At 45.3% G+C, this 25,640-nt stretch overlaps 1 protein-coding gene across 2 annotated transcripts in view; it reads right to left on the reverse strand.

Annotated features, from left to right (window-relative positions):
* Positions 1–25,640, reverse strand: part of LOC118214876 (epidermal growth factor receptor kinase substrate 8-like protein 2) — a 31,164-nt gene that overhangs the window by 5,000 nt on the left and 524 nt on the right. Inside the window, exons 2-15 of one of the 2 annotated variants that reach the window (XM_035395151.1) lie at positions 24,707–24,799; positions 14,954–15,003; positions 14,636–14,679; positions 10,774–10,838; positions 8,046–8,207; positions 6,867–7,016; positions 6,359–6,438; positions 5,908–6,017; positions 5,264–5,340; positions 4,330–4,456; positions 3,862–3,950; positions 2,991–3,065; positions 920–1,068; positions 1–24 (exon numbers count right to left, since the gene is read on the reverse strand). The exon at positions 1–24 is cut by the window's left edge and continues 133 nt beyond it. In XM_035395151.1, the coding sequence (XP_035251042.1) occupies positions 1–24; positions 920–1,068; positions 2,991–3,065; positions 3,862–3,950; positions 4,330–4,456; positions 5,264–5,340; positions 5,908–6,017; positions 6,359–6,438; positions 6,867–7,016; positions 8,046–8,207; positions 10,774–10,838; positions 14,636–14,679; positions 14,954–14,988 (1,187 nt within the window). In that variant the 5' untranslated portion in view covers positions 14,989–15,003; positions 24,707–24,799. The remainder of the gene's footprint in view (positions 25–919; positions 1,069–2,990; positions 3,066–3,861; positions 3,951–4,329; positions 4,457–5,263; positions 5,341–5,907; positions 6,018–6,358; positions 6,439–6,866; positions 7,017–8,045; positions 8,208–10,773; positions 10,839–14,635; positions 14,680–14,953; positions 15,004–24,706; positions 24,800–25,640) is intronic. The other variant, XM_035395150.1, reaches the window with a different exon arrangement.

A 25,640-nucleotide genomic window follows, 5' to 3' on the forward strand; every position in this document is an offset into this window, starting at 1 on the left:
CACTGTTCCCTAGGCCACGCTACCCTTAAGAGAGAGAAACCGTAAGTGTTAACATAACTCTCACATTACATTACATTTTGTTTGACGTTTTTATCCAAAGGGATGTGCAATCAGTGCATATGGAAGGTCATCGGTACAAATACAAACACAGGTCAGATAAAGTGCAATTCTCCTAAAGTGACAGCTATCCATGATCCGTGATCTTCAAACTCCCCACTGGTGCAACTACAATTTCCATTCACAACACCATTATCTCTCTGTCAATACGATCCTTTTCTCTCTGCCTGAGTCCCCATTCAAAATGAATCCTGAGTACAGGATCACCAATTCCATCAGTCACCTGAACACTATGACTGTTAGCGCCAGTAAAATGCCTGTCACTGCTGTTCTATTTTCCCTCAGGTGACTTGTAAAAACGAGTACACGAATCAAACATTTAATCTTCGCTGGCCCTCACAGGCCAATTAATCGTGAGGAAAATATAAAAGTCATAACCCGAAGCTGTAAAGACACACACATGATGTTTTCAATTCTTCCTCAGGAATGTGAAAAAGAAGTAGTCAGCTCCACACAACCAGCTGGGAAAAAAAAGGTGATGGACATTCGGCCTAATTAAACCCTCGCTGCCACAGACGCCAGCTGAAAAGCAGCCAGTGACGTTTCAAAGGCTCGAACCAGTGACTACAGCCCAGCCAGCACTCACAATTAGCCAGGCGACAGTGCTACCCACTGTCCCACCGCGACTCATCCAATCACAACAGAAAGCCTGTCTGTCCCACAGCCAGTGAACAAGGTCTAGCGGATAAATAAATTATATACACGTATGTCACGCCAAGCACAGTCACCTCCACACACAAGCACGCACAAACAAACACGCCCACACAGAGATGCACACGACGGAGCGCTCGTCCTAACATACCTGGGCCTCGTCCAGCCCTCTCCCAGCAGCTCGAAGATGGTCATCTCCTTAGGGGACAGGTGTCCCCTCAGGAACTCCACAGTGTCCTGGGACAGGTGCGGGGAGATGACGGAGCGAGGCAGTTCTGGGCCCCCAGAGCTCTGCAAAATCTGCAGATCACAACACGTGTTTACACTCTCACTAAACCAGACCTGCTACCCTACAGGGTCTTACACTCTCACTAAACCAGACCTGCTGCCCTACAGGGTCTTACGCTCTCACTAAACCAGACCTGCTGCCCTACAGGGGGTTACACTCTCACTAAACCAGACCTGCTGCCCTACAGAGTCTTACACTCTCACTAAACCAGACCTGCTACCCTACAGAGTCTTACACTCTCACTAAACCAGACCTGCTGCCCTACAGGGGGTTACACTCTCACTAAACCAGACCTGCTGCCCTACAGGGTCTTACACTCTCACTAAACCAGACCTGCTGCCCTACAGGGTCTTACGCTCTCACTAAACCAGACCTGCTGCCCTACAGGGGGTTACACTCTCACTAAACCAGACCTGCTGCCCTATAGAGGGTTACACTCTCACTAAACCAGACCTGCTGCCCTACAGGGGGGTTACACTCTCACTAAACCAGACCTGCTGCCCTACAGGGGGTTACACTCTCACTAAACCAGACCTGCTGCCCTACAGGGGGGTTACACTCTCACTAAACCAGACCTGCTGCCCTACAGGGTCTTACACTCTCACTAAACCAGACCTGCTGCCCTACAGGGTCTTACACTCTCACTAAACCAGACCTGCTACCCTACAGGGTCTTACACTCTCACTAAACCAGACCTGCTACCCTACAGGGTCTTACACTCTCACTAAACCAGACCTGCTGCCCTACAGGGGGTTACACTCTCACTAAACCAGACCTGCTACCCTACAGGGTCTTACACTCTCACTAAACCAGACCTGCTGCCCTATAGAGGGTTACACTCTCACTAAACCAGACCTGCTGCCCTACAGGGTCTTACACTCTCACTAAACCAGACCTGCTGCCCTACAGGGGGTTACACTCTCACTAAACCAGACCTGCTGCCCTACAGGGTCTTACACTCTCACTAAACCAGACCTGCTGCCCTACAGGGTCTTACACTCTCACTAAACCAGACCTGCTGCCCTACAGGGTCTTACACTCTCACTAAACCAGACCTGCTGCCCTACAGGGGGTTACACTCTCACTAAACCAGACCTGCTGCCCTACAGGGTCTTACACTCTCACTAAACCAGACCTGCTGCCCTACAGGGTCTTACACTCTCACTAAACCAGACCTGCTGCCCTACAGGGTCTTACACTCTCACTAAACCAGACCTGCTGCCCTACAGGGTCTTACACTCTCACTAAACCAGACCTGCTACCCTACAGGGGGTTACACTCTCACTAAACCAGACCTGCTGCCCTACAGGGGGTTACACTCTCACTAAACCAGACCTGCTGCCCTACAGGGTCTTACACTCTCACTAAACCAGACCTGCTACCCTACAGGGGGTTACACTCTCACTAAACCAGACCTGCTGCCCTACAGGGGGTTACACTCTCACTAAACCAGACCTGCTGCCCTACAGGGGGTTACACTCTCACTAAACCAGACCTGCTGCCCTACAGGGTCTTACACTCTCACTAAACCAGACCTGCTGCCCTACAGGGTCTTACACTCTTACTAAACCAGACCTGCTGCCCTACAGGAGGTTACACTCTCACTAAACCAGACCTGCTACCCTACAGGGTCTTACACTCTCACTAAACCAGACCTGCTACCCTACAGGGTCTTACACTCTCACTAAACCAGACCTGCTGCCCTACAGGGTCTTACACTCTCACTAAACCAGACCTGCTGCCCTACAGGGGGTCTGCTGCCGTATAACAGCTTCAAATCTCACTCATTACATGCAGAAAACTGAACCAGGCTCAGTGTCAGTCAGTCCACACAGGAGTAAATCAGTGCCTATGAGATCACTGCATATCAGTCGGTTTATCAGTTTATCAGGAAGTCAGCGATCCAGCCGTAATGTCGGGCAGAGTGACTCACCAACTCCAGAGGTCCAAACAGGAAGTGAACGAGCTCAGAAGCACTGGGGTTCTGGATGTGTTTCTTCAGTTTGGCCTGTAGAGGGCAGAACAGGAGCAAGCAAACAGCAAGAACTAAACAGAGTGCTGCAAACAGTCAAAAGTGTATGTGGAAAGCTGTGCTTTGGTTGACTATAAACGCAGAGTGGGGCCGAATGCTGACTCTAGCAACTGCGCAACTGTATTGCATATCACTTTACAGTTGCCCCTTCATGAAAAGGATTTACCTCAGAAGTGCACACATATGGAAATATCATACTTTTCATTCCACCCATTATGAATGTGAAATGATTACACATTGAATCATAACACAGGAAAAGCACTGAGTGTAAGTGGTCAGTGATGAGTTGAATGTGGAGGTGGAGACACTGTATAACCCAGCATCGAGGTGGAAGTATTGTATAACCAAGCATGGAGAGGAAACATTGTCTAACCCAGCATGTAGGTGGAGAGATCGTATAACCCAGCATGGAGAGGAAGCATTGTATAACCCAGCATGGGTGTGGAGGTCTTGTATAACCCAGCATGGAGAGGAAGCATTGTATAACCCAGCATGGAGGTGAAGAGATTGTATAACCCAGCATGGAGAGGAAGCATCGTATTACCCAGCATGGAGGTGGAGAGATCGTATAACCCAGCATGGAGGTGGAGACGTTGCATAACCCAGCATGGAGGTGAAGACATTGTATAACCCAGTATCAAGGTGGAAGTATGGTATAACCCAGTATGGAGGTGAAGACGTTGTATAACCCAGCATGGAGGTGGAGGTGTTGTATAACCCAGCATGGAGATAGAGATACTGCATATAACCCAGCATGGGTGACAGAACTCACCAGAAGGTTGAAGGCCAGCTTCATCTTCTGCAGGCTGTCGATGAACTCGTCTTCAGTGGGGGGTTTGGCACGTAGTGTCAGCATTCCCTCTGAGCACAGAAATCAACACCCAGACAGTTAATAGGGATAATCCATCGCATACAGGCCAAGACAGAGTCAGTCAAACTGACATCATCAACGCCCTTTCAATGACAATCCACAGACTCAAAAAATCCAGAAAAGCCAGTCTTACTGTTCCCATAAACATCATTACTATGCACAGATAACACTCCCCCAGAAGGATAAATCTATTATATTAGCCATAAATAACCTCAAGTCATAACAATAATTATACATTTAAAGGGAGACATACACAAAAGAGAAGTGATAGACAACTAACTCAGCATACACATAGGGTTTGAATCTCACACACGGCTAACTTAGCATACACACAGGGGTTTAATCACACAAACGGCTAACTAAGCATACCCGCTGGCAGTCTCTTCTTGCTGCTCTTGTGCTTGTTGCGCTGGTTGAGCTGAGAGAAGGCCTCCGCCGCCTTCTGCAGCCTGGCCACGAAGATCTCGATATCGTCCAGGGAGCAGTTCAGGATTTGCTATGGAGGGGAAACGCCAGCGTCAGCTCGGTCGTGCGCCCGGCGCAAAATCGCTACGGAAACGTTCGCACGGCGTCGCAGCGAGGTTGCGTAGGGCAGCGTAAGAATGTTACGCCAGCTTTTTCACAACCGCACAACAGGTTGCAGGGAAAAAATGAAGGTTATGGGATACGTTGTGAATACACCCAAATAACACATTCTCTTTTTTTTTTTTTTTTTTTACAGTGGGAAGTGTTTTAAATGTGTATGCAAGCCAACAAAATCACACAAACACAATCTTTTCACAGCCTTTTACTCACTGGCTGGATGTTAAGTTTGCGTGTCCGTGTGTGAATACTTTAAGGAAGTGATGCAATGAGGCTACAGGAAGTGATGCTATGAGCCATAAATCCCTCAACAGAGGGATGCTAACAGTCACCTGCTAACAGCACTGTGGGGACTCACCACACATTCTCAATGCGCTATTAGCACTGCAGAAACTCACCACATCTCTCTCAATGCTATTAGCACTGCAGAAACTCACCACATATTCTCAATGCACTATTAGCACTGCAGAAACTCACCACATCTCTCTCAATGCATTAACAGCACTGCAGAAACTCACCACATCTCTCTCAATGCATTAACAGCACTGCAGAAACTCACCACATCTCTCTCAATGCATTATGAGCACTGCAGAAACTCACCATATATTCTCAATGCGCTATTAGCACTGCAGAAACTCACCACATATTCTCAATGTGCTATTAGCACTGCAGGAACTCACCACATCTCTCTCAATGTGCTATTAGCACTGCAGAAACTCACCACATATTTCTCAATGCTCTGGGCCAGCTGCTCCTGAGACTGCGGGCTCTGCTTCTGAGACCCACGCCTCTCAGCATCTGCACACAACCACACAGTGACATAAATAGAACTACACACACAGAGCTATGTGCACAATACACAGACAGAGGGCACCAGTGTGTGTACAAGTGTATATGTGTGTGTGTGTGTGTGTGTGTCTGAACATGTGAGTGTATATATGTATATGTATGTATGTGTATGTGGGTGAGTGTACAGTGCAGTCCATAAGCATTTGGACAATGACACATTTTTTGTTGCTTTTGCTCTGTATTCTAGCACATTAAATTTGAAATGAAACAATATGAGGTTAAAGTGCAGACTGTCATCTTTAATTGGAGGGTATTTACATCCCTATCGGTTGCACCACATAGGAATTGCAGCCATTTTTATACATAGTTCCACCATTTTAGCGGACCAAGAATAATTGCTCAGCTTGGTGTGGAATACGCATTTGTAGTCTGTCGCTGTTGTCTCTGAAATAAGGGTCAATGCCAGTTAGGCAGGCCGTCATGGGGCGTAAGAATCAGAATAAACTGATCAGAAACATCGGGCGTGTCAAAATGAGCGGTTTGGTGGATTGCTAAAGGGCGGGTGAGTGCACTTACCCTGCAGGCTGGAAGCAGCCACTCTCCCCTTCCCCGCAGGGGCTGGAGCCCTCTGGGCTGAGGGAGGGATTATGGACTCATGATGTCGTTTCATCTTCTCCTGGTTCACCCTGAGCAGCAGAGAAGCACGATTATGCCTGTGCGTGCGTGTGTGTGTGTGTGCATGCGCGTGTGTGTGAGTGTGTGTGTGTGTGTTTGTGTGCATGCGTGTGTGTGTGTGTGTGACTGTGTGTGTGCATGCGTGTGTGTGTGTGTGTGTGTGCGTGCGTGCGTGTGTGTGTGTGTGTGTGTGTGTGTGTCTGTGTGTGTGCGTGTGTTTGTATGTGCACATATGTGTGTGTGAGATAATAAGGAAGATGTGTATGTTTGAGGCAGTGCAGAAGATGTGTGTGAGGTCATGTGAAATGTGTGCGTGTGTCTGTGTGTGCGAGGTAGCGTGTAAAACACTCACTTCAGGGTCTGTGGGCGCATCTTTTTTCCGTGTTTGTTGTCCCCCAGAGCGCTGTCGACGTCAGCATGCACCATCTCTGCCTGTGGGGAGAACAGCAGGGGGAGACTTCAGCAGGTGTGGGTGTTCAGGTTGGCAGGTGTTTGTGTTCAGCAGGTGTAGGTGCTCAGGTTGGCAGGTGTATGTGTTCAGCAGGTGGGGGTGTTCAGGTTGACAGGTGTATGTGTTCAGCAGGTGGGGGTGTTCAGGTTGACAGGTGTATGTGTTCAGCAGGTGTGGGTGTTCAGGTTGCAAGAGTGGGTGTTCAGGTTGCAAGTGTGGGTGTTCAGGTTGGCAGGTGTATGAGTTCTGCAGGTGTGGGTGTTCAGGTTGCAGGCGTTTGAGTTCAGCAGGTGTGGGTGTTCAGGTTGCAGGTATCTGAGTTCTGCAGGTGTGGGTGTTCAGGTTGGCAGGTGTATGTGTTCAGCAGGTGTAGGTGTTCAGGTTTAGGTGTTCAGGTTGTAGCTCTCACCTCCACCTCGTCGCAGTGGAAGAAGTGAATGTCGGGCCGGTGCTGCTCGTTGTCCTGGCACACCAACAGCAGCACAGAGGGGTAGCGAGTCTTATTCAGCACCGTCTGAGTCATCTGCACCGTGGACAGGGGGAAATTCTCCAGCTCCTCCTGAGAGAGAGTCACCGAGTCAGTGAGTGAGCAAATTGGTAGGGGAGTGTGAGTGAGTGAGTGAGTCAGTAAGTGAGAACATTGGTAGGGGAGTGTGAGTGAGTGAGTGAGTCAGTGAGTGAGCAGATTGGTAGGGGAGTGTGAGTGAGTGAGTGAGTGGGTCAGTAAGTGAGCACATTGGTAGGGGAGTGTGAGTGAGTGAGTGAGTGAGTGAGTGAGTGAGTGAGTCAGTAAGTGAGCAGATTGGTAGGGGAGTGTGAGTGAGTGAGTGAGTCAGTAAGTGAGAACATTGGTAGGGGAGTGTGAGTGAGTGAGTGAGTCAGTGAGTGAGCAGATTGGTAGGGGAGTGTGAGTGAGTGAGTGGGTCAGTGAGTCAGTAAGCGAGCAGATTGGTAGGGGAGTGTGAGTGAGTGAGTGAGTGAGTGAGTGAGTGAGTGGGTCAGTAAGTGAGCAGATTGGTAGGGGAGTGTGAATGAGTGAGTGGGTCAGTGAGTCAGTAAGTGAGCAGATTGGTAGGGGAGTGTGAGTGAGTGAGTGAGTGAGTGGGTCAGTGAGTCAGTAAGCGAGCAGACTGGTAGGGGAGTGTGAGTGAGTGAGTGAGTGAGTGAGTCAATGAGTCAGTGAGTCAGTGAGTGACAAATTGGTAGGGGAGTGTGAGTGAGTGAGTGGGTCAGTGAGTCAGTAAGTGAGCAGATTGGTAGGGGAGTGTGAGTGAGTGACTGAGTGGGTCAGTGAGTCAGTAAGTGAGCAGATTGGTAGGGGAGTGTGAGTGAGTGAGTGAGTGAGTCAGTAAGTGAGCAGATTGGTAGGGGAGTGTGAGTGAGTGAGTGAGTGGGTCAGTGAGTCAGTGAGCAAACTGGCAGGAGTGAGTGAGTGAATGAGTGAGAAAGCTGCATTCTACAATCAATTCATGGGTATCAGCTGTAGAATAATCATGAGAAGATGAAGGGAATATGTGGCCAGGAGACACAATGGCACCAGGGACAGATATTTCATACAAAGTGCATGCAGTTCGAGTGGGGCTCGTACCTCAGTGTCACAGTCCAACAGCCTGACAGAAGTGCTGGTGACCTGCAGCAGCATCTCCTGGGTCCAGATCTTGTCCTTGGAGTCCAACAGAGCCAGTTTCCTTACGGCATCGTCCACTGTGGTGATGGAGTCCGTCTTATCCATCATGAATGTGGCGAGGTGCTGGAGGGAGAGTGGAGGGAGAGAGAGATGTGTTTACAACTGTGTGCGTGCATGTGCGTGTGAGCATGTGTGTGTGCGCGTGTGTGTGTGTGTGTATGTGCCTGCCTGTGTGTGTGTGTGTGTGTGTGTGTGTTGTATGTGTGTGTGCTAGTGCGTAAGAAAGTAAGAAAGAAAGAAAGCACGTGTGGATGTGTGTGCACGCCTGTGTGTGTGTTATTTACAGTAAGAAAAGTTTTTAAAAAAATCATGACTGGAATACTCAGTGATTCAGTGACATTAAGCCACAATTTGAAATCTTGTAATAACCAATAAGTTTTGTATTAATATTTAAAAAAATTAATAATTATATATATATACATGAGGCTGCTTATGTTTTCCGTTGAACTTACCAAAGTTCACACAATAAGAATGGTCGATTTTTGCGTGAAATTTCTCCGCTTCTAAAGAGCAGGCGTAAATCAAGGCACAAGCTAGACGAACACACAGGTATAGGCCTAGAAGATGCAGTCGATGAGAGAATCTTTGCACCATTACACTCTCTCGCATCTGGATTAATTCAATTGACAACTGCTGGCTCAGCTAATATATCACAGTCCGCATTCTGTCCTGAGCTGTCTGTAGTGCTAGATATGCTCTTTTGGCATAAAAATTACATAAATTTCCATACATCCAATGAAGATAATCAGTGCACTTAACAGGGATTTTTTTAACTGCGCCTTTTCAGCTCTGTTCCTTTTGCAAAATGTGATTAGTAGCCAGCCCCATTCACAGACTGTGTAATTAGTTGTAGACTTGGTAAATAAGACGTTAATTTAACTTCAAACGCGCCAACATACCCTCATCAGGCCATATTTTTCTTGTGAGTTTTATGTACATAAATCTGGCCCTTAGATCACTACTGTGCAATTCTGGGCACCATACTACAAGAAAAATAAATTGAGGCCCTGGAAAAAATTCAAAGAAGGGCAACTGGTTCCTGGTATAAAAGATAAAAGTTATGAGGAAAGACTTAAGATACACAGGGAAGCAGGGTGGCAGTGCAGTATAATGGGTAAGGTGTTGGTCTTGTAACCTAAAGGTCACAGGGGTTGATTGATTCCCGGGTAGGATCCTGCGGTTGTACTCTTGAGCAAGGTACTTAACCATCACTGCTTTAGTATATATCCAGCTGTATAAACGGATGATTTGTAAAAAGTTGTGTAAGTCGCTCTGGATGAGAGCGTCTGCTAAATGTCTGTAATGTAATGTAAGATGCTTAATCTCTTCAGGCTTAGTAAAAGGAGACATAGGGGCGATTTGACTGAGGCTTTTAAATCCATAAAAGGGATTAACAGAGTGAACTACAAGAGATTCTTCAGGTTGAGTTCTGTTGGTAAAATAAGGTGGTAAAGATGGAAATTAGTAAAAGGTACATTTTGTACAGACATCAGGAAGCATTTCTTCACACAGATAGTAGTCTATAGTCTGCTCTGTGAAATAGTTTGCCAGCTCACATAGTAGAGGCAGGTTTCCAAGACCAGGCTTGATACGGTGTTAGATAGTACCTAGTTTGTAGGTAAATGGTGAGCACTAGGTACCCTTTGGTGGTAGGAAAATTGCAAACATTGTTAAGGCCTGTTATCATCATTATTTTATGTTATGCTATGCGGTGTTGTGTTACGGTTTGTTGTGTTGTGCTGCGCTGAGTTGTGTGCTGTGTTGTGTTGCGTTGTGTGTTGTATTGTGTTGCGTTGCATAGGATTATGTGTTGTATTGCGTTGTGTTGCATTGTGTGTTGTGTTGTATTGCGTTGTGTTGTATTGTGTTGTGCTGTGTGGTGTTGTATTGCGTTGTGTTGTATTGTGTTGTGCTGTGTGGTGTTGTATTGCGTTGTGTGCTGCGTTGTGCTGTGTGGTGTTGTATTGCGTTGTGTGCTGCGTTGTGTTGCGTTGCGGTGTGCTGTGCTGTTATGATGTGTACTTTAATAGTCGCTCTTCCACACTAAGCACAGGCTGCTGAGGGAAACAGCTGAAAGTTCTGATGCAGGCTAATAACGGTCTTTCACAGAGACCATAAGCCCTCTGGATCTAGCACTGTTCTCATAGACCAAAGAGTATGGAAAAGGTCACTTGACCTGCAATATTCACAGAAAACAACAGATTCATATCTGCTGAGATCTACACATGTGCATGAATTTATGTGTTTATGTATCTCATCATGTACCTTCCGTAGTTCTGAAATATGTACACAAAATGGCAGAGACATTCTGGCCAGGCTTTTCCCCGAATATGGAAGCGTTCAATCCAACCTCTATACCTCTCTATCAAAAATTCTGTCCAAGCATCGCTAGTATGTTTAAACTGAAAGACGTGAATCAAGTGAGGGTTGAAGGCTGAACGAGAGACAGAGACAGAGAGTGGGAGAGAGAGGGAGACAGAGAGAGAAATAAGGAGTAGGAGAGAAAGAAACCAAGGGATAGACAGAATAAGGAAGCTAGGGTAAGAGAAAGAGGGACATAAAGAGGAGAGATAAAAATGAGAGATCGGTGTTGTGTGGTGGGAAGGGCAGAGAGAGACAGGGGTCTTACTTCAACATGATACTGTGATGTTTCCTGCATGATGACGTTGGAGTTGGAGTATTTTTTTCGCTGTTCTATAGAGTAAAGAAAATTATGTGAATATGCGAGTGATAAGCATGCACACACAAGCGCGCACACACACACGCATACCAATACACGCACACATACACACACACACTGCACATACATGTGGTCACACACATACGTACACAAACACACATGTGCAGGCACACAAATACACACAAACACATACAGGACACATTGTGGCACACACATGCACATACATATGTGCCCACAAGCATACACAAACACACACACACACACACACACATGCACTTATACACAAACATGTGCACAGATACACATACACACATACTGTCACACACACAGACATGAAGAAACCCACACACAATGTCACATACACAAATATGTGCACACAGGCACACACACGAACACATACAAACATGTGCAAACCCACACATGGTCACACACACAGTCACATACACAAACATGCACACACACACATACACAATCATACTGTACACAAACATGTGCACACAGACACACAAACCCCTGCCGTAGTTCATCCCTTGACTTTTAACCTCATAATGAACATTTCTGACTTACATGAATAATATGCTCCTTATCCTCAAAAGGCCAAAAATATGTCTCACATTAGGCCTCCGGGCACAACATATTAGCACGACTTCATACACAACTCCCTCATTACGCTAAGTCAGCTAACAAACAGGAGACAGAAGTTCCTTTCATTAGTGACAGCACATGGGTGCTGCCTAAGAATTGTCCTTTCCGACACATCAGTCTTCCGCCCGAAATTCTTTTTCGGCGAATATTTTGCCGGATTTGAAGGGAAGAATGAGGGCGGCGCGGAGCGCGCTGGACCCCGTGAGTCATCGAACAGCGTCGCCAGCCAGCGCCGGGGTGTGACCGATGCGCTCGCTCGGCCGCAAAGTTGCCCGACGAGTTTGTCGCGTTCGAGCCGCGCTTGTTTTTGTTTCCTCGGGATGGGGCCGGCGTTCCTGAGGACGTTCATCTCGGTTTACCGCTCACCGAAGCCTCGCCGCTTGGCTACGTCGGCCAGGCCTCGCGGGCCCTTTTACCCAGGTGAGTAGTTCGCAGGTAAGGGTTACCGGCGTGAGCTCGCGCGTCCGTCGGACATTCGAGTGTCTCGTTTCAGACCGCTCTCCTCTCCTCTCCTCTCCTCTCCTCTACTCTCCTCCGGCACGCGACGCAGAGACTGGTCTTTTTAAGGCCGTACACGTTTCTCCAGCCCTGCAAAATGTCTTGCTAACGGGCCAATTCTGTTCGGCCGTGAATTAATTTACAACATCCCCCTCGCCCTCCCCCAGTGAGATTTCCAACTTTGTTACAATAAATGGTGCAATGGTGTATATTATCCCAGATTTAAAATGTGACACTTTTATGCTTTCACTTACATTTTATTACTTTAAAAAAAATTTTGCACTTCAGTGAATTAAAAAAAACAGGTGATTATGCTCTCTCTTTCTCTCTCTCTATAAATATATATCACACCTTATTCTTCACCGCCCATTCTCGTTCTTCCCTGTCGATGCCTTTGTCATTTGCCATGTAATTTACGGTATCTCACACCTCCTCTCCACCCCTCCCCGCAGGTAGAAACACAATACACCCTCTCTCTCTCTCTCCCTTCCCCTCCACCCACCCTCTCTCCTTCCCTTCCCTCTCTCTCTCTCTCTCTCACTCTGCCCTTCCCTCTCCCTCCCTCTCTTCGGTTCCATCCCTCTCTCGCCATCTCCTCCCTCTAAATTAAAGGAAGTGAAGCAGTCGATTTCCTGTTTCCCGTGTTCTCTCCCCGCTCGCCGCCGGTGGGCCCTGGGTGAGGAGCGTAACAGTAGAGCGGGCGCCCCGGTGAAACCCGAGTCCGTGCCATGTCTTATTAATGGCCGCCGTTAATGCCGAGCGGTCCGCGGCCCGGTGAGAGCTCGCAGACTCGGGAACGAAAGGACGCGGGTTTCAATCCCCAGTTCTCCGGGACCGGAATGGCTCAGATCCCGGTTGGAGCAGGACAGGAGAACGCAAACTCCGGGGGTGTTTGGAAACGAGGTTTAATGTGACACCGGTGGGCAGCGATGTGATGGTACTGGACTTTGGCTTGTAACTCAGAGGTTGCGGGTTCAATTCCCAGACGAGGCACCGCCATTGAACCCTTGATTAAGATACTTAACCTGAATAGCTAAAGTCGCTATATATCCAGATGTACAAATCGATTGCATGTAAAGAATGTCATCTGATCCATGTTGCCCTGAATATGAACATCAACTAAATATTACACAATGACTCCTCCACTGTGTCCCCTAAATAGGCTCCCTGGCCATGCACCCTATTCTAGTATGAATCTGGCTAAGAGCAGACCAAAGTGTTACTGTATTAAAATTATTGAATGTACTTCTCTCATTAGACTGTCACGATGTATGCAGCAGCCATTTTGTAACAGTTATTTTGAAATGTGTTTTCTGGAATGTGCTGGATACATTAAGCCAGTGATGTGATACAGTAATAGGATCATGAGCAGTAATATGATGTCATGTCTGGTTACAAAAGATGCTATGTCATGACTGCGCCAGCATTGCAGGGGCTTTATGGCACGTACTGTAGCTTAGGCGTAGCAAAAACCCTTAAAAAATTAAGTTGAGGCTGCCGTGGTTCATCTTTCAAAAGGCGATGGGGTTCCAGTGCACTGCTGGCCAGTGCAGCGGGCTTTGGCGCTCTCATTGCACAACAGCGACACCTCTGGTCAGTCGGGGGCCTGCAGTCTGATGGGAGCAGCGACTCCTGGAGCGCTTATCTCTGACGCGGCCGGTGGTACCCCAGCACTGGAGCGGCTCACGCTGACGCATTTTCGAAGGGGGAGCGCGTTCTCAACCGCACCGTCCCAAAATGACGGAGGAATCCGGAGGGGTTGGGACGGGACCGATGGGGGCTAAACCTCAGCTGGCTGAAAAAAAAGGAGTGGGTTCCCTGCCAGTTCGCAGATGCCCCCATTATCAGGTCCAGTGGTCCATATCAGGCGAGGGAGCTCAGACACCTTGCCCTGCTTCACCCGGCTGCCATTGTACGGCCACATAAAGGGAGACGGGTTCCTTTTCACAGTCCTGGATTAGGATTTAGCCGCCACGCTGCCAGCTGCCCTAGATCACATTCAGGAAGTGGTCTCCCCTGTAGCCTGCATGCACAAAGGGCTGTATCCAATGTCGCACTCCAGGACAAGGCATGCCAGGGCATCTCTATAACAGCGCTTATCTATAAGTTCCTGCAGTCTCAGGACCCATGAAATTTCGGTGCAGGCAGAATCCGAGTGTTAACCAGGAATACCCGATCGCAGACGTGGACCGGGAGTGTGCAGAAGTTTCTGGAAATGCACGTGCTGACACGGGGAAGCCTTTCACCGACACACCCCAAATTTCACTGAAATTTAACAGGATGGATAGGTTCCAGAATACATCAGGTCCCCCTGTCCGTATCTTGACCTCAGCCACTGCGAGCTAAGAGGCAGAGCTGATCCCAGATCAGGGTCCGTGTTCATAAAGCGTCTCAGGGCAGGTGTGCTGATCCAGGGTCAGTTTCCCCTGCCCGTGTCCGAACCTCACCCACTCTGAGCTGAAAGGCAGAACTGACCCAGGGTCAGTGCATCTGCTCTGTGACGCTTCATAAAAACAGTACACACACATACACGCACATACACACACACACGCACGCACACACTTACACATGTACACACACACATGCATGCATGCACGCACACACACATACACACACACACATGCATGCATGCACTCACACACACACACACACATAGACACAGACGTACCGTACAGAGCCTTAGCGCTGATCTTGTTGGATTTGCCCACTCCACTGCAAGGAGGAGAAGAAGCAAGATTACAGCAGTGATCCTTTATCACTCCCCCTAGGACACAGGTGTGTGTGTGCATGCGTGCGTGTGGGTATGTGTGTGTGTGTGTGTGCTTAAGTGCATGTGCGTACGTGTATGTGTGTGTGTGTAAGTGTGGGTGTGCGTGTGTTTATGTGTTCTTGCGTGCGTGCATGTGTGTGTGCATGTGAGTGTGGGTGTGCGTTTGTGTTTGTGCGTGCGTCTCTGTGTTTCTGAGGGTGGGAGAGAGAGACTCACTTGCCATGCTTCATTGGGTTCCCCTGCAGATTCATGATGAAGGCATTCACCTGGCAGAGATAGAGAGAGAGAGATCAGTTGAATATCTGTACATACGTGCACACATCACTGTAGCCTACATCTAGAGAAAAGAAAACAGTGAAGACCATCTCATCTCCACTGTTTCTTGAGCAGAGCAAATGTTCTCCACCTCTATTTTCCCAGTTCTTCCATCTCTATGCTTGCCTTTCACTGTGTAATGCCGTCTTTACATGGCTATGTCGGTTAAGAATGGCTGAGCCGAGCCGGGGAAAATGAAACAATGGCCTGTTTACACTGAAGTTCTTTCATCGCCTTTTACCCGGTGTTTGCTCTGTACACAGCTCAGAAGAACCGACAGATGATTCCATAAGTATGCAAATAAGACACCATCACCCCAGCAGAGCCAGCGGCAGACTTTAATTAGTGAGGGAATTTTTGTTCCTAGATGGGAATGCTATGCGTGAAGTTCAAGTTACATTTAACCTGTGTTTAGAATTTTTATCTAAAACTAACCACCTAAACCAATCGGACATTGTTGCGTGGAAATAACGTATCCTAGACAATATGCAGGCTTACCTGCACGTTTTAGCATCAGTGATCAACAATATAAAGAAACTGAACACAATCAAGTGGACAATATAGCCTATAAGATATGAAACACGCATGATCATCGGTCCGCAGTGTGAGTAGCCTAAATGGCACGGCATCAAAGCCAAATTGGCATAATTATTAGTTAAAAAATAAATAAATATTATAATTATTTATTTCTATGTCGGGACAATTATGTCCCCCTCTCCCAGAGTAACCACCTTTGTTCACACCGCAGATTTTACGAAGAGATTTTACGTTAACTATTTCCCGTAACTGTTTCCCCAGGGATACAAATGAACTCACGTCGACAGCTGACAGCTCATGGAATGTTTACGTCGTGCGTTACCCTGGCAATTCACAAGCATTTATCCAAATTTTCTTTAGTCTATGCAGATCAAATACCAGTTCAGGGCGGGGTGTTTTTACTAGGTGTGGTGGGTCAGAACGGGGAAACCTCCTTTTTCTCCTGCTTGACGTCTTCACACAGACATCAAGACTAGGCTAATCTATGTAACAATGGTTTTGGTTATCTTTTTCATAGACTATGTGTTGGTATTTTGTCAGCCATCGCCCTATCCTTGGACTACTGACTTCGTTCCAAACAGAGCAATTTGCCCGTAGGACACACGTATTTACGAGTATATATTCCCTCATTTTAAAGTTGATATTTTGAGGATTTGAGTGTATATAGCCGATGACTATTTTGCAATCTGAACGGTACTACAGGAAAGCCAGAAAAAAAAATTAAATTACACAAGGCACACATCACAATATTTTGCCTACTTTCGCTTTCAATTTTTGCGAAGGTTTGACTAAGCGCAGCACAGCCGCTGCGAGTGAAATGCTGGAACAAGGGCGCGTGAGTGTAAGATTGGTCCTCGGCGTGCCTGTCTCACACTCAATGCGCGACAACTGAGCACTAGCGCAAACAACTGCTCACTGGGATTACGAAAGGGTCATTTCAAAACATGTTAATGTGCGATAAAAAGCGTGAAAATGAAAGCAGAAATCAGACCGTAATCATTTATAAAAATGAGTTTATGAGGGTCAATGTGAAAAGAAACACCTGCTTTCATATTTTTTCATTTTGCTTTAACATTTTCGTTTAACCCATGAAAGAAAAAAAAAAATACAAGTTAAAATCTGCCATATCTTGAAACGGGCTCACATACACATCCAAAAATGTAGGTATTAAGTATACTGTTAAACTGGTGGGATGAAACATGAAACCTGGGGATTGCACTTATTTACCAAGATGACATATCACCAGTCCAGTGGTGGCACCATGGCAACAACTTTCAAAATATTTGGCCATTCAGCACATGAAATACATGTACCATGATTACTTGATGCATTTAAAACATGCTTTTGTTACATTTAGCATTCTGAATGAGGGAAAGATGTGCAGTTTGTTTCTGAAGTAGCTGAAGTAGCTTTTTATCTTTGAAGAAGTAGCGTGCATGCTACGCTAACATGGTACATGTATTACTCTATCTGTGCCATTCTAGTTGGCAGTCAGCCCATTTAAAAAGGGCTTCATACCGGCAAAGCTGGTTCTCGTTCTCTCGTTGGATATATTTTCACTTGTTCTCTGACTGTATGTGATTACAGCTTCCATTTCGCTCGTGGGCAAAGTCCGTCTTTGCATTTGAAAACCAGCTGGTGTATTTACATTGAGTGGAAGAAGCAAAATAGGCTCTTTGTTGTGTCGATTGTGTAACATCAGAAAATGGTGCTGGAATACTGATTTAATGACTGACTGGTGGAATGAGACTGATTGATTGATCGATTGAATAATTGGGAAAAGATATTGACTGACTGAATGATCTATTGAAATGGCTGAATGAAAACTGAATGATTGATTGACTGAAGGCTGAGGACTGATTGGCTGAATGAAGGCACACACACACTGTTCTCCCCTCTCCCTTGTCCATCTAAATCAATATCAATATTTATAAGAGGGCCATACCAGACCTGTTACTTTCCAAATGTCCTCACAGCACTCTGATTCCAACCGCATTACACAAATCACTTCTAAATAGCTTTACTGATGTTTCAGCCAAATACACAGACACACACACACGTGCACATGCGGGCACACATGCAGATACACACACACCCATACACATACACACACATGCACACACGCTCACACATGCACACACACTCTCACACACATACACACACATGCACACGCGGGCACACACGCAGACACACACACATGCACACGCACATACACACAGAACACATACCAGTGATGAATCACACAGACACACAGAACACATACTAGTGGGGAATCACATACACACACATACACACAAATCCACGCACGCATGCACGCACGCACGCACACACGCACATACAGACAGAACACATACCAGTGGTGAATCACACACACACACACACACACAGAACACATACCAGTGGGGAATCACATACACACACATACACACACGCACACACACACATACACGCACGCACACACACACATGCACGCATGCACACACACACGCACACACGCATACACGCACAGAACACATACCAGTGGTGAATCACAGAACACACCTCCTAACACACTTTCAGCCCTCTTTCTCGCCAGAACCACCCAGACCAAACTGGCAGCCATTCCACATTCCTCTGCGACACTAATATTCCACACCTGTGTTTAGGCCCGCTGGAATCGGAAAAATCACTGCGCTCATAACTTAAATTACAAAGACGAAACTCATGAGCAAAATGTTCAGAGACAAAAAAAACAAATGCAGAAAATGTCTACGATCCAATAATCTAGACGCGTTTCCAAAAAAAGAAACACCTTATCGTAACACAGATATAAAATGCAGGTTAGGCATATCACTGAACAGTTGAGGCCAAAAATGTACGTACACCTAGGCTAAAGATGTTTAAATTCAGTTTTTCACAATTCCGCACATTTCATGTTACCATACATTTCTTTTGGCAAGTCAATTAGGGCATCTTCTTTGTTCACATTAGAGGTAATTTTAAAACAATCGATTAGAGAGTTTTCTTTCAGCTTTAATTCACTATATCAGAATTCCAGTGGGTCAAAAGTTTACATATGTTGACTGTCTCTTTAAACAGTCTGGAAGATTCCAGAAATTGATGTAATGACTTTATAGAAGCTTCTGATTGGCAAATTGTCACAATTATGAGTTAATTTGGGAGTTAATTGGCACCTGTGGCTGTATTTAAGGGCCTACCTTTAAAGCCACTGCCTTTTTGCCCTTGATACCATGGTAAAATCTAAGCATCTCAGCAAAGAAAAAAAAAATTGTGGACCTCCACAAGTCCGGTTCCTCCTTAGGAGCAATTTCCAAACAACTGAAGGTACCATGAGTGTCTGTACAAACAATTGTATGCAAATATAAAAATCTTTAGACCACACAGACACTGCATAGTTCAGGAAGGAGGCACAAATGAACTCCCAGGGCTGAATGAACTTTTGTCTGAAAGGTTCAGCTTAACCCCAAGACATCAACAAAGGAACTGGTGAAGGAGTTGGAGGCATCAGGTACCAAAGTATCTACATCCACTATTAAGAGAATCCTATATCACCATGGCCTGGGAGGCTGTTTCGCACAAGGAAGAAGCCCCTACTCCAAGACCAGCATAAAAAAGTCGGAATGAAGTTTGCAGGTGATCACCAGGATGAAGACCTAGCCATTTGGAGGAGTGTTCTCTGGTCAGATTAAACAAAAATTGAGCTGTTTGGCCATAATGATCAGCGCTATGTATGGAGGAAAAAGGGTGAGGCTTTTAATCCGAAGAACACCATCCCAACTGTGAAGCATGGAGGTGGCAGCATCGTGTTGTGTGGGTGTTTCGCTGGAAAAGGGACTGGTGCACTTCATAAAATAGATGGCATCATGTGGAAGGAGAATTATCTGCTACTGGGTCTTCCTGCAGGACAATGGTCCTAAGGATACCTCCAAAGTTCTAACAAAATGGCTTAAAGAAAACAAAGTAAAAGTACTGGAGTGGCCATCACAAAGCCCTGACCTGAAACCCATAGAAAATGTGTGGACTGAACTGAAAAAGCGTGTCCAAGCTAGGAGGCCCACAAACCTGACTGAGTTAGACCACTTCTGTAAGGAGGAAAAGGCAAAAATTCCAGCAAATTATTGTGACAAGCTTGTGGAAGGCTACCCCAAGCGTTTGATTCAAGTTAAGCAATTAAAAGGCAATGCCTCCAAATACTAACAAAAGTGTATGTAAACCTCTGACCCACTGAAAATCTGATATAGTATATAAAAGCTGAAATAAATCTGTCTCTTAGCTATTATTTTGAAATGCCCTCTTATGGAAATAAAGCAGATACCCTGATTGACTTCACACAGGAAATGTATGGTAACATGAAATGTGTGGAGTGAGAAACTTCAAAAGTTTGAGTGTCTTTATCCTAGGTGTATGTAAACTTTTGGCCTGAACTGTACTGATTTTATTGTTCAGATTATTTGATTTCCAACCTGGTAGTGAAAAACGGTTTCGGCTTCAATAGCAATGTACTGGCAACGAAATAAAGGACACACTCAAGTAAATACGTATAAAGTAAATTGAAATGAGGTGCTCCTATGCAGGCGCGGTTCCATTACAATCCCAGCATGCTCACAACTACGTATAAAAATGCATTATTTTTGCTGCCAATGGCGAGAAGAAGAGATTGCATTGTCTGAAATGGGGTGGTTGGGACGTGTTTGGCGGTGACTAAGACTGCCAAACCTGCTGTTGTTTCACAAGGAACAGTGACTAAGGGTGATGTTGGCATTGGGGTGTGAGCAGAAGACCTCATCGACCCAGGGTCAACCGTGATCGACAGCGCATTCTCCTTAATCGTGACCGTTTGCGCTTTGGTTGGAGATGCAAGACAAAACGAACAAGCAACTCTACATCATCTGACAGAAAATAAAATTTTAACTAGTTAAAATGGCAATTCTTGATATCGGAAATTCTATTTTAACTAGTCAGATTTAAAACATTTTTCTCATTCATTTCAATGGGAGTTGGAATTTCACCTAGGTAAAATGCCAATTCTGATATCAGAAAATCAATTACTGATATCAACAATATAATTTCAACTAGTTAAAATACCTATTTCTGATATCATGAATTCAATTTTAAAATTGGAATTCTTGTTATCAGGAATTCAGTTTAAATTAGTTAAAATTAGATTTTTTGATATCAATAATAGAATTTCAACTAGTTTTAATTAGAATGTCCAATTTCTACTAGTTAAAATACAATTCTTGATATCAAGAATTCCTATTTTAACTAGTTAAAATTCAATTCTTGATATCAAAAATGAAAGGTCCCATCGAAATGAATGGGGAAAACGCTTGAATTATAACTAGTTACAATTGAATTTCTGATATCAAGAATTTGCATTAACTAGTTAGAATTGTATTTGCGATATCCTCTAGAAATGAATTAAAGCTAAACGGCTTGCCATATAACTGTGACATACTGTCAGTTGGTAGGTGGACAAAAATGAACTGGTACTTGTAATTACAAAGTATTAATCTTTTTGGAGATACAAGTTTTTCGTGACATGTTATTGAATAGTTCTGGATAAATATTTACAACAACAACGGCAAAACTGCAATACGCTCAACACATGCACCTGACCTGACGGACACCAATTTTGATCCTCACGCCTGTTTAAACCGTGAGACATTAACCTCTCGCCGTGACAGTGACATCACAAACCAAGCACATTCTAGGCGAGCTGAGAGCGGGACTGGCTGTTTGATTGGGAAAGCCTCGCTTCAATTGACGGTGTGCACGATTAAATTAGATTTCCTCTTTCCGTGTTTATGTTTCACTCAGTGCTTTGTTCGCAATTGTTTATGACGTGCTTGCGGTCGGTCAGGTTTCGGGAGAAGACGCCGTGAGCTACTGGTGTCGCGCGCTGTTACCTCTGCCAGCGGTGCACGCGCTCGGACACAGGTGCACAGATACACGCACTGGCTCATCGCAGCAGCTTTGCGCTGGTCCCTTCAAATGTCCTACAATTCATCTACTTTCAAAATTAACAATCATGCTATGCACTGTAGCCTAGCTAATTAGCCAAAGGGCTACTTTGCCTTGGTAGTCTCAAATTAGACACTATTACAGACCGCCTCATTTAAATTCTGTAAGTTACTTGAGCCTGTAATGGCATGTTGCCTGTTTTATTAAACATTATCTGATGTATGGTAGCATATAACTTATTGATTATTATGTACTAAATTAGTGCAACTTCACCATGGTGCAAAGATAATATGCTTGTATTTGTGTATAGGTTACAAGCTTCTAAACAAACTGTATAGGAGCAATAATTGTGAATATTACATTGTGTGCATGTGCGTACGTGTGTGCACAACTGATTGGTCGGGAGTGTCACTATGAAGACACACCCCAGTGATGATGTTATTCTGTTTGTGGCAGTTGCCACAGCTGAAAAAGTGCTTCAAAGTGAAACGCTGTGGGTGAACGTTTGCAAATTACGCAGGAATGATCTAGAAAAGTGAACATAGCAAATAAAGGACAAGTAAAGGCTTGAAAACAAAGTTGTTTCCTAAACTGCGTCTAAATCCGTAACTAATCAACACTGGAAAAAATGTACACACGATTGATTTGCGGGTTGGCATTAACAAAACATATTGTACACAAATTGGCCAGCTTTGAAGGGTGATAGGGCAACTTGGGTACTATAGTGGCGGGTCCTACATTGTTTACAGGAATGGTGCAAATGAAGGCTTTGAGTAAACAGTCACTTCTGGTATCCGATGGGATCCATTATTCTGGATATCACCGCACCAATGCAAATATAATCCACAATGTGAGTGTGCAATGTAATAACGCAGACGGTGCATGAACAACATTGCCAGTGTGCTTCTGTTTGCTTCTGGTGTCACTGTGAGTGTTCTGATCAAAATATGCTGCTCAAACAAGTCAGCACACACCTCCCAAACCAGGGAACGCATTGCCCCATGCCAGTTAAACCTGGGCTGGTGTCACACAGAGCTGCCCTCCCCAATTCAACATGCAGAACCTTGATTGGCTGTGGGCCAGGATCCTTTAATGCAAATCAGAAAGCAGCAGCCTCCACCAGATATAAACAAATCAAAGCAACCAGCACAATGTTGTCTTCTTGTCCACTGCAGGAAAACAGTTAAGAAACTAGGCTTCAAACTCCTTGCAGAGTACTTTTTAAAAAAAAAATGTTTTTTCAAAATTCTAAGCCAGTGATCTAGAACTCCACTACTTTCAGTTACCAGTTGTGATTGTTACATCAGCCGTAGAATGTTCAGTTCCGAACATTCTAATCGCATATTTGTGATCTTACACCTTAAAGGGTTAAATCAAAGGTTGCGGGCTTAATTCCCAATTAGGGCACTGCTGTTGTGCTCTTGAGCAAACCTGAACAGCATCAGCAGAATACCAGCAGCGCGAATGGCGTGTGAGTGCAGTTATATCAAAGCAATCAGTCACTCTCATTAAGAACATCTGCTAAATGTCAAAATGTACTGTCAGCAAGGATAAGAGTTATGAATGATTAGTTTTTGTTTTTCCACTTAAAACAGCTGCTAGTTGGTAATACAAATGTATGCGTGTGACATCACAGTGCAGTGTGTGTGTGACACTACGGCGGAGTTTGTGTGAGTGTGTGCATGTGCGTGCGTGTGTGTGCGCGTGACAATATAGCAGTGTGTGTGTCCCATAGGTGTTGCCAGTCAGCTGCGTTCCTCAATGCAACCGCTAACGCAGGCGCTCAAACACACGCCTGCGTGCCAAATCACAGCGGCTTATTCACGCGTACATTCACGACCCGCTTTATCTACATTCCTGCACATATGAGCAATGTCTGCATCTCTCATGGAGGTCATGAGACCAACTCAATTAAATCCGACAGGCAGAATGTTCCGCGCCACGCCCACCCGCCCAGGAATAGCTGAGCGACAGGCAGGCACGCCCAGTGCCAATGCACCCAGATCCTCACAGAGGACTGCAGAAATGACTGGGTTCCCAAAGCCTGTGCTGCACACACTGCTGACACTCTTCTCAATCCACCGGATCAATATCTGGATTTCCTGTTTTCAATGTACAGGGAATTAAAAAAAATGGAACCAATAGGGGTGAAGTCATTTCAAAGGGTGTAACCTCACTACCATGTGGTTACTGTCCATCCCATAAATTAAGATATTTATGGTTCACAACCCTGTTCCTGGAGATCTACCCTCCCATAGGTTTTCATTTCAGCCCAAATTTGACACACCTGACTCTACTAATTAGCAGGTGGATGAGATCTCTAGCCGTTGAACGAGCTGTGCTTTGTGAGGGTTGGAGTGAAACCCTACAGCACAACAGATCTGCAGGAATAGGGTGGGGAACCAGATTTATAGCAGTATATGACCATTTTATACATACATCAAGCATTTTTTTGACATGGTGAATTATGGGATGTATTTTAACCCAACTCAGTGCATTATGGGATGCAACTTCCTTTGTGCCTCTCTTGCCTTGTAGTCTCGCCTCTGCATTTTGTCCCTAGCTCACCCGGGTGACTTCATCTTTTATTTACTCCCTGCACTGATCTCGAAATTACCGTGATTAAGAGTTTGACCGACGGGTTGTAAACAGAGTTCCTCTGGACGGGAGACGGGCTCGGCACAAACGGAGCAGCACCAGCCGGTTCATTTCTCCGCACCTCTGCCTGTTTCTCAGCCAGCGCTATGCTGCTGGATAGCATTGCAGTCACTCTGCCAGTGCAAAAGGTCACATGCAACTTTTCAAAGCCAGTTCACTCCCAGCAAATACTTTTCAAACTTTTCAAATACTAAAACAATGTTGGTATTTTACTGACATAAGGTGGGCAGAGTCTATCTTGGCAAGAAGCCGAAGGAATGTTAAGGATCCCTGTATGAACTGAAAGGCGTAAAATTGTCACTGGCACGTCTGTAGTACTGTGTGCAGTCAGTAGGTTGTAAAATAGTCACTGGCTCTCCTGTAGTACTGTGTGTGGCCTGTAGGCTGTAAAATAGTCACTGGTTCTCCTGTAGTACTGTGTGGCATGTAGAATGTAAAATAGTCACTGGCTCTCCTGTAGTACTGTGTGCAGTCGGTAGGGTGTAAAATAGTCACCGGTTCTCCTGTAGTACTGTGTGTGGCATGTAGGGTTTAAATAGTCACTGCAGCCTTTACAGCAATCATCCCAACCGAGCGGTTGTCTTTGCCCTACACAACACAATCAAAAGCAAAAAGAATGCCTTAAAATTTGATTGGATGATCTAGACTCTGTGAAACAAAAAAAACCTATTTGTGGATTTGTCTTCAAATCATGCCGCAAGTTTTGTCTCAAAAATCCACAAATAAATGCAAGCGACAGGCGATGCACAAATGGGAACCGGCTACATCAGTGGATCAGTTATATTCATGTGTTTTTGAGACAATAACACCCGCATACACATTGGTGGTGGCCAGGCCTGCGTAACTCAGAGCTGTAAAGTGCCTTGAAACTATGACATGAAAATCACCACATGAACACTGTACACTATTATTCAGTGGCTGTCTATGGGTAGTAAACAAAAAACACAGCTGGGTTACGGACGGGCCACCACCGTGTTTTAATTTGCACGTGTAAAATGCCAGGTCATGAGATAAGTGGCTTTGCGTGGCCTGTGCCACAATCGTCCTAAATACAAACGTGCCCAAAATAGTCAGCTAACACCGAATTAACATTGGATTGAAACACAGAAGAATCATTGGCCAGGCGCTCACAGACTGAAGATCCACCTTTTCCAACAGTATCTTCGGACAGCTGTCACCACGCACGCGCTAACAATCCTGTCTTATGTAGCCTGATTATAATGGATTTTAATGGATTTAAGTTTTCTTTATTTTGGCTTGTTGTAAATGTTATAGTCTAATGTGAATATTTTGTCTTGAAGTAGGCTAACTCCATTTAAGGTAGTTAAGTTACAAAACAATTTCTCTTATGCTCACTTATAAGTAGTCTATAATTTGCTGGGAGATGGCCAGCTCATAGCAAGTTTGCCCAAAAATGACATACGTAAAC

Source organism: Anguilla anguilla, chromosome 16 (genome assembly GCF_013347855.1).
Source record: "Anguilla anguilla isolate fAngAng1 chromosome 16, fAngAng1.pri, whole genome shotgun sequence".
NCBI lineage: Eukaryota > Metazoa > Chordata > Actinopteri > Anguilliformes > Anguillidae > Anguilla > Anguilla anguilla.